This window comes from Choloepus didactylus, chromosome 1 (assembly GCF_015220235.1).
Source record: "Choloepus didactylus isolate mChoDid1 chromosome 1, mChoDid1.pri, whole genome shotgun sequence".
Classification (NCBI taxonomy): domain Eukaryota; kingdom Metazoa; phylum Chordata; class Mammalia; order Pilosa; family Megalonychidae; genus Choloepus; species Choloepus didactylus.
This window is the reverse complement of record NC_051307.1, coordinates 95,222,484-95,238,852: the sequence shown is the minus strand read 5'-3', so window position 1 is coordinate 95,238,852 and position 16,369 is coordinate 95,222,484. Positions and strand designations below refer to the sequence as shown.

General features: G+C 31.5%; 1 protein-coding gene across 20 annotated transcripts in view; it reads left to right on the top strand.

Moving 5' to 3' along the window:
• The window catches only part of DLG1 (discs large MAGUK scaffold protein 1), a 369,115-nt gene that overhangs the window by 332,724 nt on the left and 20,022 nt on the right, over nucleotides 1–16,369 (top strand). For 8 of the 20 annotated variants that reach the window (XM_037837795.1, XM_037837787.1, XM_037837779.1 and 5 more), the window contains 5 exons: nucleotides 4,959–5,000; nucleotides 5,723–5,758; nucleotides 7,197–7,247; nucleotides 8,130–8,231; nucleotides 8,487–8,659. In XM_037837795.1, coding sequence (XP_037693723.1) covers nucleotides 4,959–5,000; nucleotides 5,723–5,758; nucleotides 7,197–7,247; nucleotides 8,130–8,231; nucleotides 8,487–8,659 — 404 coding nt within the window. The remainder of the gene's footprint in view (nucleotides 1–4,958; nucleotides 5,001–5,722; nucleotides 5,759–7,196; nucleotides 7,248–8,129; nucleotides 8,232–8,486; nucleotides 8,660–16,369) is intronic. The other 12 variants (XM_037837784.1, XM_037837804.1, XM_037837803.1 and 9 more) reach the window with 3 other exon arrangements.

Here is a 16,369-nt window from a genome sequence, read left to right as displayed (position 1 = left end):
GATGCATTTTATTTTTTCATTTCTGTTTTTGGGATTCGGTAAGGGCCACACATTTCCCATCACTAGATCACTAGTGACACCTTAATTTTGTTTTTTCTTCTCTTAAATTTGAGAAAAATTATCAATGAAAATCTTCAAAACTGGGGAATATTGAGATTGATAATATATTTTAGAGGTAATATGGATCAGTAAATGGACTCCAAAACTCACAGAAAAAAAAAAATAATTTGGTTCCCATTTTGATCTGATGATGGATGATAACTACATCTTGACCAATTGTGTTTTCTGTCTCTGATTTTAATTGAGGATTGAGATTTGGGAAGAGTAACAATATTAGAAATGGTAACTGATTACCAGATAATGTCATTTAGAAAAAGATTTGGTTTTATGGACAGTGATTAAAGTGCCCTTAAATGATAGGTTTCTGTGTTTCATCTCAAAGGAAAGGAAATAATTTAATCATCTGATAGTTTGATGATCAGATCAAGAAGACTTTATTCTGAAAATATTGAAGGAGACAGAAAACTATCAATAAAATTCTAAAACTGCATATGATGGAAGTTATCACATAAAACATATAACTAACTGTGAACAAGAGGTTCATCAAATAGAAAGTACTGAGAAGGGTGGGTCAAAGACATTACTTGTGGCCTCAGTTAACTTTTTCTTAAGTTCCAAATTAGGAATTAAACTAAGCAACTAAGGAGTTAAAGGAAGTGTGACCTAATGTAGGTATTCATCAACAGGACTCATGAAGGGACTCAAAAAAGAACGATAAATTATTCCAGAGACGTAAGCCTGTTGAAAGGATAGAGAGTAACACTGAATGTTAAACAAGATGAAAATCTGCGTGTAAACTCACCCACCCTATGAAAAATAGAATATCTAAATTGAACAGAGAGAAGCAGATGATATAATAAAATACTTTACATGGACATGAATTTAGTGGTTCTTTATACTAAAAAGAAGAAAATTATTGATATGCCCATTGACAATAGAGGAAACAATGAAATTACTTTTCCAAATCTTAGACTAACAGAGAGCTAATTAGAGTATGATCAGACTCTAGAAGAATGCAAACTAAATCATCATAGTTTGTGAAAAGCTAGAAATAGGAACCTGTGCAGTTTTTCTGCTTGAAGGAGACAATTTCAAAAAGTTAAGGGGAAAAAAACTAGATAATATTCCTTCTAACAGATATTAAAAGGAAATACAGCTCATGAGGGGATTATTAGAGTACTCAGAAGTAAAATCATAATGTACTGTCTTAGACAAGGTTTGTGCCTATCTTTTATATGTAGCTTTTTAATTTTTACAGCTTTGCATTTTGTAGAATACCTGAAAGACTTCCTCAGTTAAGCAATTGGTTTCCCTTTACGTATCTCTTTCCTTTCCCCTCATCTTAGAGTCTTACTGTATAGAGCTTTTAGATACCAAAACCAGACTTTTTTTCATTTGTTTTAAGAGCAAGATGTGAGAGTAGTATTTTTGCTTAGGATTGATGATATAGTATTAAAGGATAACAAAGAGATAAGACATGATATACTCTATCACGAAGGATGAGTAAAAAGGTTAGAGAGATTTGAAATAGCTGTGATCATCAGGTATCAAAGTAAAAATAAAAACTTGAAGAATATATTTGTACCATGAATGTCAAATCCTTAAGCTTTAAGTTTCTAACACGTCAGTAAGAAACTAACTCTCCATTAGAAAACTGGACAATGAGCAAGACTGCTCAAAAGATAAGCAAATAAAATAAGCATATTGAAAACATATTTGTCCCTAGTAATCAATAAAAATGATATTATGTTTTAACCCATCACCTTGGCAGACTTTTCTTTTAAAGGGGAAACCAGCAATGGAAAGGATTCTGTAATCTTGCTACTTTTAACGCACTATTTTGGGGAGTGTACGCTGGTATAGCCTTTCTGGAAAAGCATTTCTTTTGACCCACTAATTCCTCTTCAGAGAATTTATCCTAAGGAAGTAATCAGAGATGCAGATAATGGTTTATACATGAAGATGTTCAATTTAATATTATTTAGAAATAACAGGAAAATAATTGAAACCATCCTAAGTGTCTTACAATTGGAGAATGGTTAATGAAATATGATTTATCCATACTTCTAATATTATATAGCCATTGAAAATCATATAGGAAAATAATGACATGGAAAAGTGTTCACAATATGACTGAAAAAAAAATATAAAGCTACTTATATTGCCTCAAATTTGTAAATACATATATATACATGGATTTATAAAAGGAGATACAGGTTGTTTTCTTTTTTTTTTTTTTTTTTTCCCATGACACTTCAGTAATGAACTTTTTGGTAAGTAAACTTATGAATGAAGTATTACATTCAGAAAAGTATACAGCTCAATTAATTTTTACAAAGTTGTGGTTCCCTGTATAACCAGCACCCAGATCAAGAATGAGAACATTACCAGCACCTCTGAAGGGTTTCTTGTAACCTCTCCCATCACACACACCCTCCACTCAAAGAATAGTACCACTATCCTGACCTGGATAGAATAGTGTAGAATAATTTTGTGTTTGAGCTTTATAAAAATGGACTTAGAGACGTTGGTTTCTTTCACTTGAAGTTGTGTTTGTGGGATTTATCCATGTTGTATAAAGCAGTGTTTGTTCCTTTTCATTGCTGTAGAGGTATAACATTGTATGAGTACACCACAATTTAGTTTTCCATTCTGCTGTTGATGGACATTATGGTGTTTTCCTGTTTGAGACTATTTTGAATAGTGTTGCTTTGAACATTTTATACATGTCGTTTGGTGAACATGTATAAGGTATGCATTTCTGTTGAGGATATACCTAGGAAAGGAATTGCTGGGTCAAAGGTGTATACGTATGTTCAGCTTTAGTAGGTACTGCCAAATAGTTCACCAAAGTGATTGTATCAATTTACTTATCCGTACCCCACCTCCAGTTTATGAGTTCTAATTGCCACATATTGTTACCTACACTTGGCATGTCTGGTTTGTTCTGTTCTTTCCATTTTAGCCATTCTGGTAGGTGGTAGAGTTATCTGCTGTGGTTTTAATTTGGATTTCTTAATAAATAATAAAGGTGAACACTTTTTAATATATTTTTTGGCACTTTGGATATCTTCTTTTTTTAATTGCCTTGTAAAAGATCATTTTTAATTATCAGGAAAAATCATTTCCCCTTTCTAATATGCTCCCCATGTGATGACGCTAAGGGCCATCACTTAAATGTTCTAAGGGCCATATTTTGAGTAGCCAGGTTTAGAGTAGAGGATTTGAGTAGAAGGATACTTGAAAGAACTTGATTGCTGAATATCTGTTGGTGATCTTAGAGAACTCAGAATGAGTAGGAGAAATCCCAGAAAATGATAGAAAAGAGATTATATTAACTTTAACTTTTTATAACATGTCAGCCATTTAATAGTAGAAGAAAACTAAAATAAATCCCACAAATATTCATTTACTCAGCTTCCATACTTAACAACTCATGGCTAATTTTGTTTCTTCTATACTCCTACCTACTTCTCTCCCTCCCTCCATCCATTGCAATAACTAATTTTTTTCTTTTCTTTCTTTCCTCTTTTTCTTTCTTTCTTTTTTTTTTTTAACAAATTAGAGAATGTGGAGTGTAATCCCAATCCCAATATAAATTTAAGAGTTTTTCTAATGTCGCATTACTATTTCTGGGAATAAACTTTAAGGTAATAGTTTAAAAAAGTAAAAAGCTTACAAATGAAGGCATTCATAATAATTTATTGATTCTGAAAAACAATTTAAAGCAAACTAAAATGTCTAATAATAAATAGTAAGGTAAACTATGGTTTAACAATCCGATAGAATATTATACAATTTTAAATAATTGTTTTGAAGTCCATGTACTGACATGGGAAGAAAATTTTAAATATATTTGAAAAACATTTTTACAGCTCCTTGTCATTATCATTCAAACCTACTTGCAATTTTTAAAACCTCTGCTTTATTTAAAATATACATCATTATGACTAAGAAAATTATATTTTGTCTTTGTGGGTTAGAGTAACAGACTTGCTTTTTATAGAATAACAATTCATTTAAAATCTTTTTTATTTGTGATCTTAAGTTATACCATTTTCAGTGGTGCTTCTTGATTTTAGGAAGCCCTGTGGGTTGTACAGTATAGTATATATTTATCCTCAAACTTTTTCCTTATCCTCAGAAAAAATTACTTTTCCATACCCTCTCAGAAATTTAGGTTTCTCCTCTCTCCCATCAGAAGTTTTGATTTTCAGTTTTTATAAAAAAGATTATTAGTCTATTTTTAAAACACAGTTCCACCCTCCAAAATTCCCTTCTATTTTTTTTTCTTTGAGGCATCTGAATTTATAACATCTAAAATGTTTTATCTGCATGATCTCAGACACATGGATTTTCATTTCTCTTCAGGAACAAAGAGAGAAGCTGGGCTAAAAACAATATCATCTATGTATTCCTTAATTACAAAGACATCCCTTCATTAATATGGGCATTTGTTTGCTCAACTATAACTTGCCTCCCTTGTGAGTCATTACTTTTTCATAATCTAAATTAAACGGGGCCAATTACATTTTCTCTTTTAGGTTTTATATCTACAGTTGGACTAATTAAGGATCACTTGGCCTCTCGTCTTATTCTCCATGCTATTTGTAATACAGATTTTGTTGATAAAACCGTGTGTGCAAAAATGAGGCATTGTCTTTAATTACAGGGTTTGGGGGGGGTCTTTTTTTTTTTTTGCTAATTTATTTATTTGAAAAAATTATACTTTTCAAAGAAAATAAAAATGCTTTTTGCAAGTTCTTTGGTTATGTGTGGTTTATATCTCAACATTCTGTAATGTCGCCTTGCTTTATTTTGATATTTGCTTTGTCAGCTTTACTTTTTAAACTCATGACACTGTTTTCCTTATTTTTTCCATTATTCTGCAATTTCAGAACATGTAACTTCTAACGCCAGTGATAGTGAAAGTAGTTACCGTAAGTGTTTTAAGTTACTTGTTCTTTTGTAATCTCAAGTAATATATATCCTTTGGATTTTTATTTTCCATAATGATGAGTTCTAAAAACAGAAAGTTAGGCGCTTAATATTTTAAAATCAAGGCAAGCCAAGTAAAATTCTGTATTTGAAAAATAAAATCATCCTATATATACAGAAGTTAATTTCCAAAACTTTAGTAAAATAGTAATCTCCTTTTTAAAAACACTGCTATTTGTGTACATAGTGTGTGTGTATGTGTGTGTATGTGTGTGTCTTTTATAAGAGGTGAATATCTAGTTAAATGGGGAAGGGAAGGCTTATATTTTGCCATTTTCTGTTGTAATTCTATTTTTAGCATGAGCATTAAATAATATTTTCCAGTAGTGCAAAATTATAATTAGCCTTACTTCCCTTTTTATTCTGTGTAACCAATACTACTTTGGATCATGTCGTTGTTTATCACCATATCTTGGTGAACATGAGAAGTGATGAAGGGAAAAGTTTCATTGGTTACTCTCACAGTAATACTGATTTCTTCTGCCAATTGCTTTATATTAGATTCTTAGTGGTATTAAAGTGAACAATACAAGCATGTGAAATTTTTCAACAGGTTTGGGCATGGGAGGAGGGGAGAGTGCATAAATATTATCAGTTGTAGCACCTTAAAAATTAAAATTGCTTTTCTGACCTTTTTTTTTTTTGCTGCTGTCTAATATGAAAGTAATCTTGATTACAGATGAGTATGGCTGTTCAAAAGGTCCATCCTGTTAATATCAGTCTCTAAATTTCATGTTGACATTATATACTTTTAACCCTCATTCATTTGGTTATTTTTTCTACAAAATGTTTACTTAATGATTTTTTTTTTTGTTTGGGAATATGATTTCTTGAATTTCAGTATTAATAAATTTAAGTAGCAAAACCCATTATAGAGTATTTGAGCAGTTTTCTAGACTAAAAGGAGGTAATGAAAGTATATACTGTCAGTCTCACTATTTGCATGAATTATTTAAAGTGTGTAATATTCAAATTGCATGTTTTTGCTAATATGTAAACCATGTTTTATATATTATGATAGTAAACTTGAAAACAAAGAAATACACTTTTAAAACTGGAAAGAATATTTATTCCAATATATGAATTTTTAAAAGCTCTGCAGCTGCATACATCTACTATAAATTAGTGACAAATTTACTGTAAAGTTGTTTATAAAATCTTTATAATCAAGGAGAAAATCCTCAAATGTATTATCCAGTATCAATAGCTTTCATTTAACAGCTTGAATTATTCACAGTCTTTCCTAGTTTGTTTTCTACATATTTGCGTGTGTGTGTGTGTGTGTGTGTGTGTGTGTGTGTGTGTGTAAGAACTCAAGTATTTTCTAAGTTCTGAACATTTAATTTAATCTCTCAAAGGGTTTACCTTAACCTCTAAAGTGTTTTTACAATTAAAGCAAAATACATATTTTCTTTCCGTCACTCTCACTGTGATTCATTTTGTTGGAGGGGAAGGATTTAGTTTTATCTAAAGTTGTTTTAACTCACTTTAAATGTTTTTTTTTAATATAAATTATGATTTCATAGAATAATCTGAATTTATCAGTGAAATATAGTGACAACAGTTTTACCTTTGTATTTATAATTTTTAATTGTAAGATATAATTTTGATATATATGTATATGTGTATATATATATATATACACACATATTTATACACACACACACATATACTCTGTTAAATACTATACCTGATAGAACCAAAAAGTAACATGTTCTTAAAGTAGGAAATTCTAATATACGTAGAACGGTTTATTTGAGTATTAATCTTTTAAAGGTTAAATAATTCTTAAATTCTTCATGTACTTAAAAGCACATAAAAAATTAAAAGTACATACTTGACTTCAAATGAAGATTTTAAATAGATTAGATGATCTGTAAAATAAACACAGAATGCTTGTTATTGAATAAAAAGCACATTTATGTTTTGTTTTTACAATTATCAAATTTATCTTTATGACTTTATAATTTATCATTTTCTTTACTGAACCTTGCCATAAATAATTTATGAAATAAAATTATTCTGCATCTTTGCTATTTTCTCAGGGAAGTTCTGGTAATTTATGTTATATTTGAAGAATTAAGTTAACATTAGTTATCTTTACAGATTTTCTCATCTGCATTTTAACTTTCTAATAGGTGGTCAAGAAGAATATGTCTTGTCTTATGAACCAGTGAACCAACAAGAAGGTTTGTAAAGCCTATTGATGTTTTACCATGTTCTTGAAAAAAATAAGTCTAACAACTAGCTCAAAAACAAAAAATGTTATATTAGAATTTTACTGTATGTGCTGGTTTTATGAAACATGGTTTAGTCCATGGTATATCTGAATCTTGAAATAATTAGCCATTTTATATCAGTATTTTGTTTTTTTAAACAACTTGTTTCAAGTGTTCATAATGGCATCACTGTTCTTCCAGTGACCCTTCTTCAAAATCTTGGGAGTGTCTTTGACCTTTCTCTGTTCTTAATCCCTCTCATCCAGTCAGTTTCCAGGTCCTATTTATTCTACTTTGGTCAAATCTTTCTTATTTATGACCTATTTTTATACCTCCTATCACAAAGTTAGTTCTGATTCTCACTGCTACTCTCCCTGCTTCCAGCATCCCCTCCAATCCAATGTGTATATTATTAGATCATCTTTCTAGATCACGCGTAGATCATCTTTCTAGATCACTGCTATGATTATATCACTTCCTGCACCCAGATTCTTTTGTGCCCTTCTTTGCTCTGCTTCCTTACAATTTCGAATTGAAAAAACATCAGTAAAACACTGTGCTGTTTTCTCATTTGTAATGAGATGATGTTAGCAATGTATAGAAACATAAACTGCTAAAATGTTGAATTTAGCTTTACTTAATTATCAAATGTATGACTTCTAGCAGGAGATTGGCTTAAGTTTAGTATCTTCGTTAAGATTTGTAAACTATTAAGTCAGGCTTCACTGGTTGGTAGTGAAGAAAGAAGAAAAAAATTCTTCGTAACAATTAAGGATATTTTTGTTCTCTGGGGAAATAAAATACATTGGTGTTTATTGAGTGTTCCATTTAACATGGAGTTTATTTTTATAGTTAATTATACACGACCAGTGATCATATTGGGACCTATGAAAGACAGAATAAACGATGACTTGATCTCAGAATTTCCTGACAAATTTGGATCATGTGTTCCTCGTAAGTAATCCAAACAAACAAAACTCTTGATTATTGTTCTTAACATTCTCATTGTTTATGGTAAACTATTCTCGTTTTTAATGATTTATCCTTATTTTGTCATTTACTCCTCCACCATTCATATTATTCTCTTTTCAATTTTTAATTAATTTCTGGTGTATTGAAATTTACAAACAAAATAGTTTTAAATAGAAAATTGATTTGTTGTAGTTTTTGTAAATATTAAACATTCCCCTAATTTCTTTCCTATTAAAGATACAACTAGACCAAAACGAGATTATGAGGTAGATGGAAGAGATTATCATTTTGTGACTTCAAGAGAACAGATGGAAAAAGATATCCAGGAACATAAATTCATTGAAGCTGGCCAGTATAACAATCATTTGTATGGAACAAGTGTTCAATCTGTACGAGAAGTAGCAGAAAAGGTAAACATCAGAGTGGTCCCAGAATATAGTTTCTAATGAGATACACCTTTCACAGTATGAAAGAATGATATGGGATAGACACTTTTAATTCTTATTTATGAGAAAAGATGATTTGACATTATTTTTATTAATGTTTGGAATTCATTACAATAAACATTTAATTTTAGGTGGTTTAGAAAAATACAAAATAAAACAGCAGAAAAAGAAGATGAACAAAGAAAATGAAAACAGAAATGATAAACTGAATCTCTCTAAAAGGGGTGATTATTTTAAGGTCCTGTAAGTTTGCTAGAGATACCCCTTAATGTTTTGTCCTAGCCTTCTAGCATCTACAACATTTGAGCTAAGATCAGTTTCCATTCATAAAAATGAACCAGATGTTCAAGAGAATTGTAGTTGCTCCTAGTCCTAAAACTAAGGAATTTCTCCTGAGTCTTCATTAAAAAAAGAGAGAGAGAGACTTTGGTAGGTTGAATTATGTATTCAAAGCTAAAAAAAATGTTCTTAATCCATTCCTGTTAGTGTGAATCCATTGTAAATAGGAGCTTGTGAAGATAATGTATTTAGTTAAGGTGTGGCCAACTGAAAGAGATTGGGCCTTAATCCTATTACTGGAAGCTTTATGACAAGAAAGCCACTTGGAGGAGCAGGAAGTCAAACTAGAAAGGAGAAGATGCTGCTGTGTGCCTTGACATGTGATAGAATAGCCAAGGACCCAGGGATCACTGGCAGCCAGCTCCAGAATGCACCAGTCGTCAGGGAAAAGGCATTGCCTTGCAAATGCCTCAATTTTGGATTTCTCCTAGCCTCAATACTATAAGCCAATAAGTTCCCAATGTTTAAGCCAACCCATTGTATGGTATTTGTTTTAGTAGATGGAAAACTAAAACATTGTAAAAAATCCTCAACAACAGTGTAACAATAGATTTTCTGAATGTATCCTTCAGAGTATTCTGATGATATATTGACATTGAGTTAAAGCGGTTATATGGTAAGGCCAAAACAGTTGTACTCCAGGTACACAGCTATGTTCAATCACTCTTTAGGCCTAGAAAACAAGCATCAACAAACTATTTACACCTTCAAAGCTAGTAGTTTATGATTCACTCATGACATACCTACAAAACATAAAGCAGTAATTCAGCATGTCAGTTTTTTAATCTTTAAATGCTACTTTTTCTATGAGAGGTCTGGATAATATTGATTAGTTTTTTTCAGGGTGAAAGAATTGAAATGTCCTATAAGTGATGGCAAGGATGTGAGGAAATGGCAAGTCTGGGAGTATAAATTAATACAACTTCTTTTGAGAACAGTTTGACAATACCTAATAAATGTACTTATCCTATGACCCAGAAATTTCTTGGTATCTAAGTAGAGACTCACACATGAGAATCATGTATAAGGACAGTCATAGTAGTAATTTATAATAGTGAAAAATTGGAATCAACAAAAGGGAATGAATCATCAACTGTTTATTCATGTGTTGGAATACAGCACTCAAAGTCAGTAAGCAAGTATATCTGCTAGTTAGGTGTATCCACATTAATAAATCTCAAAATGATAATGTTGAATGAGTCAAGTTGCAGAGGATATGTACAGTATGATACTATTTATGTAAATCTTAAAAAACAAAACACAATCTGTATGATACATATTTAGTCAACATAAAAACATGCATGGGAATGATACACATCTACTGTAGGATGTTTATACAACCTCTATCCAATGGTTTCCCTTTGGGAGGAAGAGTAGAAGAAAGGAAATTATAGCTTTGGCTTATTGGTAATGTTTTCTCTAAATAAAAATTTTAAAACCCACACCCTCAGCATCACTAGAATACAGAAAAGATCCAAACTTCACATTACTGATATATAGAAAGTAAACACCAAATTCCAGCATGCTACTTTTGTTCCCCCGAATACCTTGTGAAGAGCAAGTGTATTCCAGGAAAACTGCATGGAAGAGAGGAGAAGAGAGCAGGCCACAGGCCTAAAGTTAATCTAATGACAGAAAGTCTGCCCTAAGTACAAAAATATTGAAGAAGAGTCCTGGTAGATCAGAGTAAAGAAGGGATTCAAAAGCACACAAGGGATTCAAGGCAGTTGGAAAAGGCAGTTCTTCAGGGGACAAAAGGTTAGTAAGGAAAAAGTGCCCTTAATGTACCATTCTCAGTACAGGACAAAGACAAAAATAATAAAAGATATAGAAGACCTAGAAAACAGAAAATAGATAAAGTCAGTGCAGCCAAAAGCTGGGTCTTTGAAAAGGTCAAAACCATTGATAAAACCTTGGACAAGACTGATCAGGAAAAAAGGAAAACACAAATTACCAATATCAGAAATGAAAGACATGGCAGAATCTACAGATATTAAAAAGAATAATCTAAAGAAAATATTACGGGAATTTTTACCACTAATTTTAACAATGTACATGAACAGGTTCTTTGAAAGACACAGAGTATTAAAGCTCATTCAAGAACAGAACCTGAATATTCAAGAATCTGAATAGCCCTACTATATCTATTAACCAAACTGACTTACACTTAAAAGTCTTCCCACAAAGAAAACATTAAGCCCAGGTGACTTTCTGGTAAATTTTACCAAACATTTAAGGAAGAAATAATATTTTTCTATTAGAAAATTGAAGGGGAGAATAATTCCCCACCAATATTGTAATTCCAGCGCAGATTCCAAAACCTTGACGTTACAAAAATTCAGACCAATGTCCTTCTTAAATATAGGTGCAGAAATTTTAAATAAAATTTTAGCAAATTGAATGTACCAATATATAGAAAAGAATATATTGTAACTTAAGTGAGATTTATCCAGTAAATGCAAGATAGTTAACATTAGAAAATGAATCAATGTAATTCTGGATATTAACTAAAAAAGAAAAACCATGTGATACCTCAGTAGAAGTAGGAAAGGCATTTGAGAAAATCCGGCATCCATTCTTCATTTAAAACTGTCAGCAAACTAGGAATAGAAGAGAACTTCCTCAAAAATGATAAAGAGCATCTACAAAAATAGCTACACTAGCATCATATGTAATGGTAAAAAAAACTCAATGCAACAGTTTTCACCATGTGTTTTCAACATTGTACTGGAAGTCCTAGCCAGTGTAATAAGGCAAAAAAAAAAAAAAAAACCATTCAGATTGGAAAGAAGAAGAAGTGAAATTGTCTTTTTTTACAGATGACATGATTGTCTATGTAAAAAAAATCTAATGGAATCTACCAAAAAGCTACTAGAACTAATAAGTTGAGTTTAGCAAGGTTGCAGGATATAAGATCATTATACAAAAATCAATTATATTTCTGTATACTAGCAATCACCAAACAAATTGAAATAAAAAAATATTTTCTACAGTAGCATCAAAAATATTAATTAAGTATAGATCTGATAAAAGCTGCAGAGCTGTACACTAAAAATTATAAAGCACTGCTAAGAGAAATTAAAGACCTTAACAAATGGAGATACATACCATGTTCATGGGTTAAAAGACTCAATATTATTGATGTCAGTTCTCTCCAAATTGAACTGTAGGCTCAATGCAGTACCAGTCAAAATCCCAACAAGCCTTTTGTAGAAATTCACAAGCTGATTATAAAATTCATGCAGAAATGCAGAAGATCTAGAATAATCAAAACAACTTTGAAAAAGAATAAACCTAGAAGACCAACACTACTTGATTTCAAAACTTATAAAGGTACAGTAATCAAGACTATGTGGTACTGGCATGAACATGGACAGATAAATCAAAAAAGCATACTAGAGAATCCAGAAATAGATCCACAAATATATGAACAAAGGTACAAAAAAATGCCATGGAGGAATGAATAGTCTTTCAACAAATAGTGCTAGAACAATTGACTATCCATTCATCACAACATATACAAAAATTAACTCAACATGAATCATAAAAATGAAACTTATAACTATAAACCTTCTAGAAGAAAATAGGAGAAAATCTTCATGGCTTTGGGTTAAGCAAAAAATTTCTTTGATACATCAGAAGTACAATCCATGAATGAAAAAAATTGATAAATTGGACTTCACCAAATTAAAACTTCTGCTCTTCAAAAAAACTGTTAAGAGAATAAATAAAAAGCCATATACTGGTGGAAAATATTTTCAAATTATATATATATAGATATATATAGATATTTGATAAAAGATAACTGTATCCAGAATATATAAAGAACTCATACAACTCAGTTAGTAAGACAATCCAATTTAAAAATGGGCAGAGTATTGAATAGACGTTTCTCCAAAATACGTAAATGCCAGGTAAGCACATGAGAAGATGTTGAATCTTAAGTCATTGGGAGAATGCAAATTAAAACCACAATGAGATACCACTACACACCTACTGGAATGGCTAAATTTAAAATAACTGACCATACCAGGTTTTTGTGATGGTGTAGAACAACTGGAACTCTCCTACTGCACTGGTGGGAATAGAAATGGTATAAAACACCTTGAAAAACAGTTTAAACATACACCTATCACATAACGCTCTTCTAGATATTTACCCAAGGAAACAAATCATATGTCCATATAAAGACTTGAACATGAATGTTCATAGCAACTTTATTTGTAATAGACAAAAACTGGAAACAACCCACAAGTCCCTCATCAGGTGAATGGATAAACAAATAGTGGTACGTTCATGCAATGGAATACTACTCAGCAAATAAAAAGGAAAGAACTGTTGATAAACGCAGCAACAGGGATGAATCTCAAAATAATTATGCTGAGTGGAAAAAGCCAGGCAACAAAGGAATACATGCTGAATGACTCAGATACTACTACTGGTTCTTTTGGGAAGAAAGAGAATGTATATCTTTAACTTAATATCCCTTCTAAACTACTTAAGCTTTTTTTTGTAATTGGAGTATATTGTTTTTATAATAAAATAATTAATAAAAAGTTTTTAAAAGAAGTTAAGATAGAAAATAGAAAAACAGAAGCTCTGAAAAAAATTTAACACAATAGACGAACCGCTAGCTAACCTCATTTTTAAAAAAGGAAAAATCCAAATAATTAAAATAGGAAATGACAAAAGGGAAATAACCATTGAAATATTATAAAATCATAGAAGACTATTTTGCATGTCTTCATATAAATAAATTTGAAAACTTAGATGAAATGGATAATTTCCTAGAAAAAAATGAACCTATTAGAGGTAGAAAGATTAAATGGATCAGTTTCTTTAGAAGAAAAGTGACATTATCAAGGAACTATCACACAAAAAGAACCAGGTCCAGATGGTTTCACAGAAGAATTTTATCAAATCTTCAAATGTTAAGATAGTCCTAAAGCTCCATAACTGTTCAAGAGCATTGAAAATCCAGGAAAATTTCCTCATTCTCTTTGTGAAGCAAGTATAATTATTGATGTCTAAGTCTGATAAAGACAAGGGAAATCACAGATCAATATCATTTACATATATCAATGCAAGAGTATTAAATATTTGAGTAAACAGAACCGAATACCACATTGTAAAAATAACACACCATGACCAAATGGGATTTCAAGATCAGCACAATATTAGAAATTCTGTTAATGTGTAATCTACCATATTAACATATCTAAAGAGAAAGTCATCTCTCCATAAAAGTAGAAAATGCCTTTGGCAGAACTCAATATCCTTTCCTGGGGTGAAAACTCAAGAATATAGGGAATGATGTGTTTGTTTGTTAAGTAGAGAAGGGAGGATATAGGGATTGAGATAGGTGGAAGGATGGATGGATGGATATTCTTAGTTTTAAATCTTTAATGGGAGAAACACTGGAGGCAGTTCCATTATAATCAGGAGAAAGGTAAGGGTGTGCAGTATCTCCACTACTGTTCAGTATTTACAAAAGGTATTTGTCAGTGCTATTAGGAAAGAGAAATCATTTCAATGTGTAAGTATTGGAGAAGTAAAACAGTCTCTATTTTTAGATTAATAATAATGTGCCTGAAAAAATATACAGAATCATGGGAAGGGGTAGAAAGGATGGGGGATTGGGAAAGGGAATGGGGTAGAAGGGATGGGGGTGTGACATTTTCCTGAGTATACCTTTTTGCATGAATTGACATTTAGAACTATGTTAGTATTTCATACTCTCAAAAACAAATAAAATATACAATCAACAAGGAAGAATAAAGGAACAGCAAAATGATACACAAAAAGCTAAATGAACCTTACCGTTTCAAATGAATCACTTAACAACACTGAAGAGGGGAAGGGAGATGACTTAACCCCAGTAATTCTTAATACAGGCTAGGACAAAAAGATCTGTAAACAAATACTGAACTCTCATTGGTAGGTTTGTTTTTCAGAGTGGTATGGGTTAGCATTTCTCAAACTGCTTAATGTATAGCCTAAGACTGAGCAAAGATGTAAGTATATTGACAATAATGGGAGCAGATTTCTTAATGTCAGAGAAAGGATTTATAAATATGGAAATGGGGAGAAGGGTAAAATGAATCCTGTGGTATTGGATTGGAATTAAGAGATAAGAATATGAATCCATGAATTTTAATACATATAGACATAAAAATAGTTATGTGTTTATAGATGTACATTCCTATGTTTCCTTGCTCTGCCCGCTAACAGGGCCTAAAGACACTGACACCCCAGTAAGCAATGAGAACCTAGTGCCCAGATCTTGGCTTCTAAATGTCATTCTCCATTAAAAAGATCCAGGGCCCCTTGGAGAGATGGCCAATTACAGGGCTAAGACTAGTAAACTACAAGATGATCCTAGAACATCTTGCTGTGCCAGAAAATAAGGAAGTGCTCAAAGAACGATGAGAATATGTCAAACGATGCAGAAACCAACCTGTAGGGCCTCCAGTGACCAAGTCTGGAATAATTTGAATATCAAAATAATGATATTAACTGTTCATAGTACATAGAATAAGATAATCCAGGAGTTAATATTGATATAACTAAATATAGGAGCAAAAAAATAAATTAGTAGAAGAGAAAGCTTTATGTTCTATTAGAATATCAACTAGTAAATTAGAAGGAATGATGAAATTAGAAAATCTCTCTTGTCACCACTATGGTAATAACTGTTTCAGGCAAGATCATCAGTGTATGCTAAAATTGATGGTGAAAATTTGGTGAGAAACAGGGTATTTACATAGTGTCAGTGTATCTCCCCAAAATACTTAGTTTCAGAGGGAAAAATAGTGACTTTACAGTGAAGAAACCTACAACAATTATAAATGATTAAAATTAACATCACCAGTAATGGGATAGATATTAGATGCCTCCTGATATATCACGGACTGAGGACACATCATCACTTCTGTGGTATGCCTACCAAACTGTGTAACGTGAATCTGATAGGAAACGTTAGAAGAACCCAGGTAGAGGCATATTCTACAAAATAAATGCTCCGTACTCTTCAAAAATGTCAAGACCACGAAAGACATAGACTGAGGAACTGTTGCAGATTGATGGAAATTAAAGATAGACATTGCAACTAAATGCAGTGTGTGCTCCTGGATTGGATCCTGGACCAGGATTTTTTTTTTTTTCTTTTTCAATAAAGGACAATAAATGATCAACTGAAATTATGCTGTGGTTATCTAAGAGGTGCCATAGCTTTTAGGAATTAATGGCGTAAAAGAGCATTATTTATGTAATTTACACAAACTATTATGTACAAATATAGAGTGAGAAAATAAAGCAAACATGATAGAATGTTAA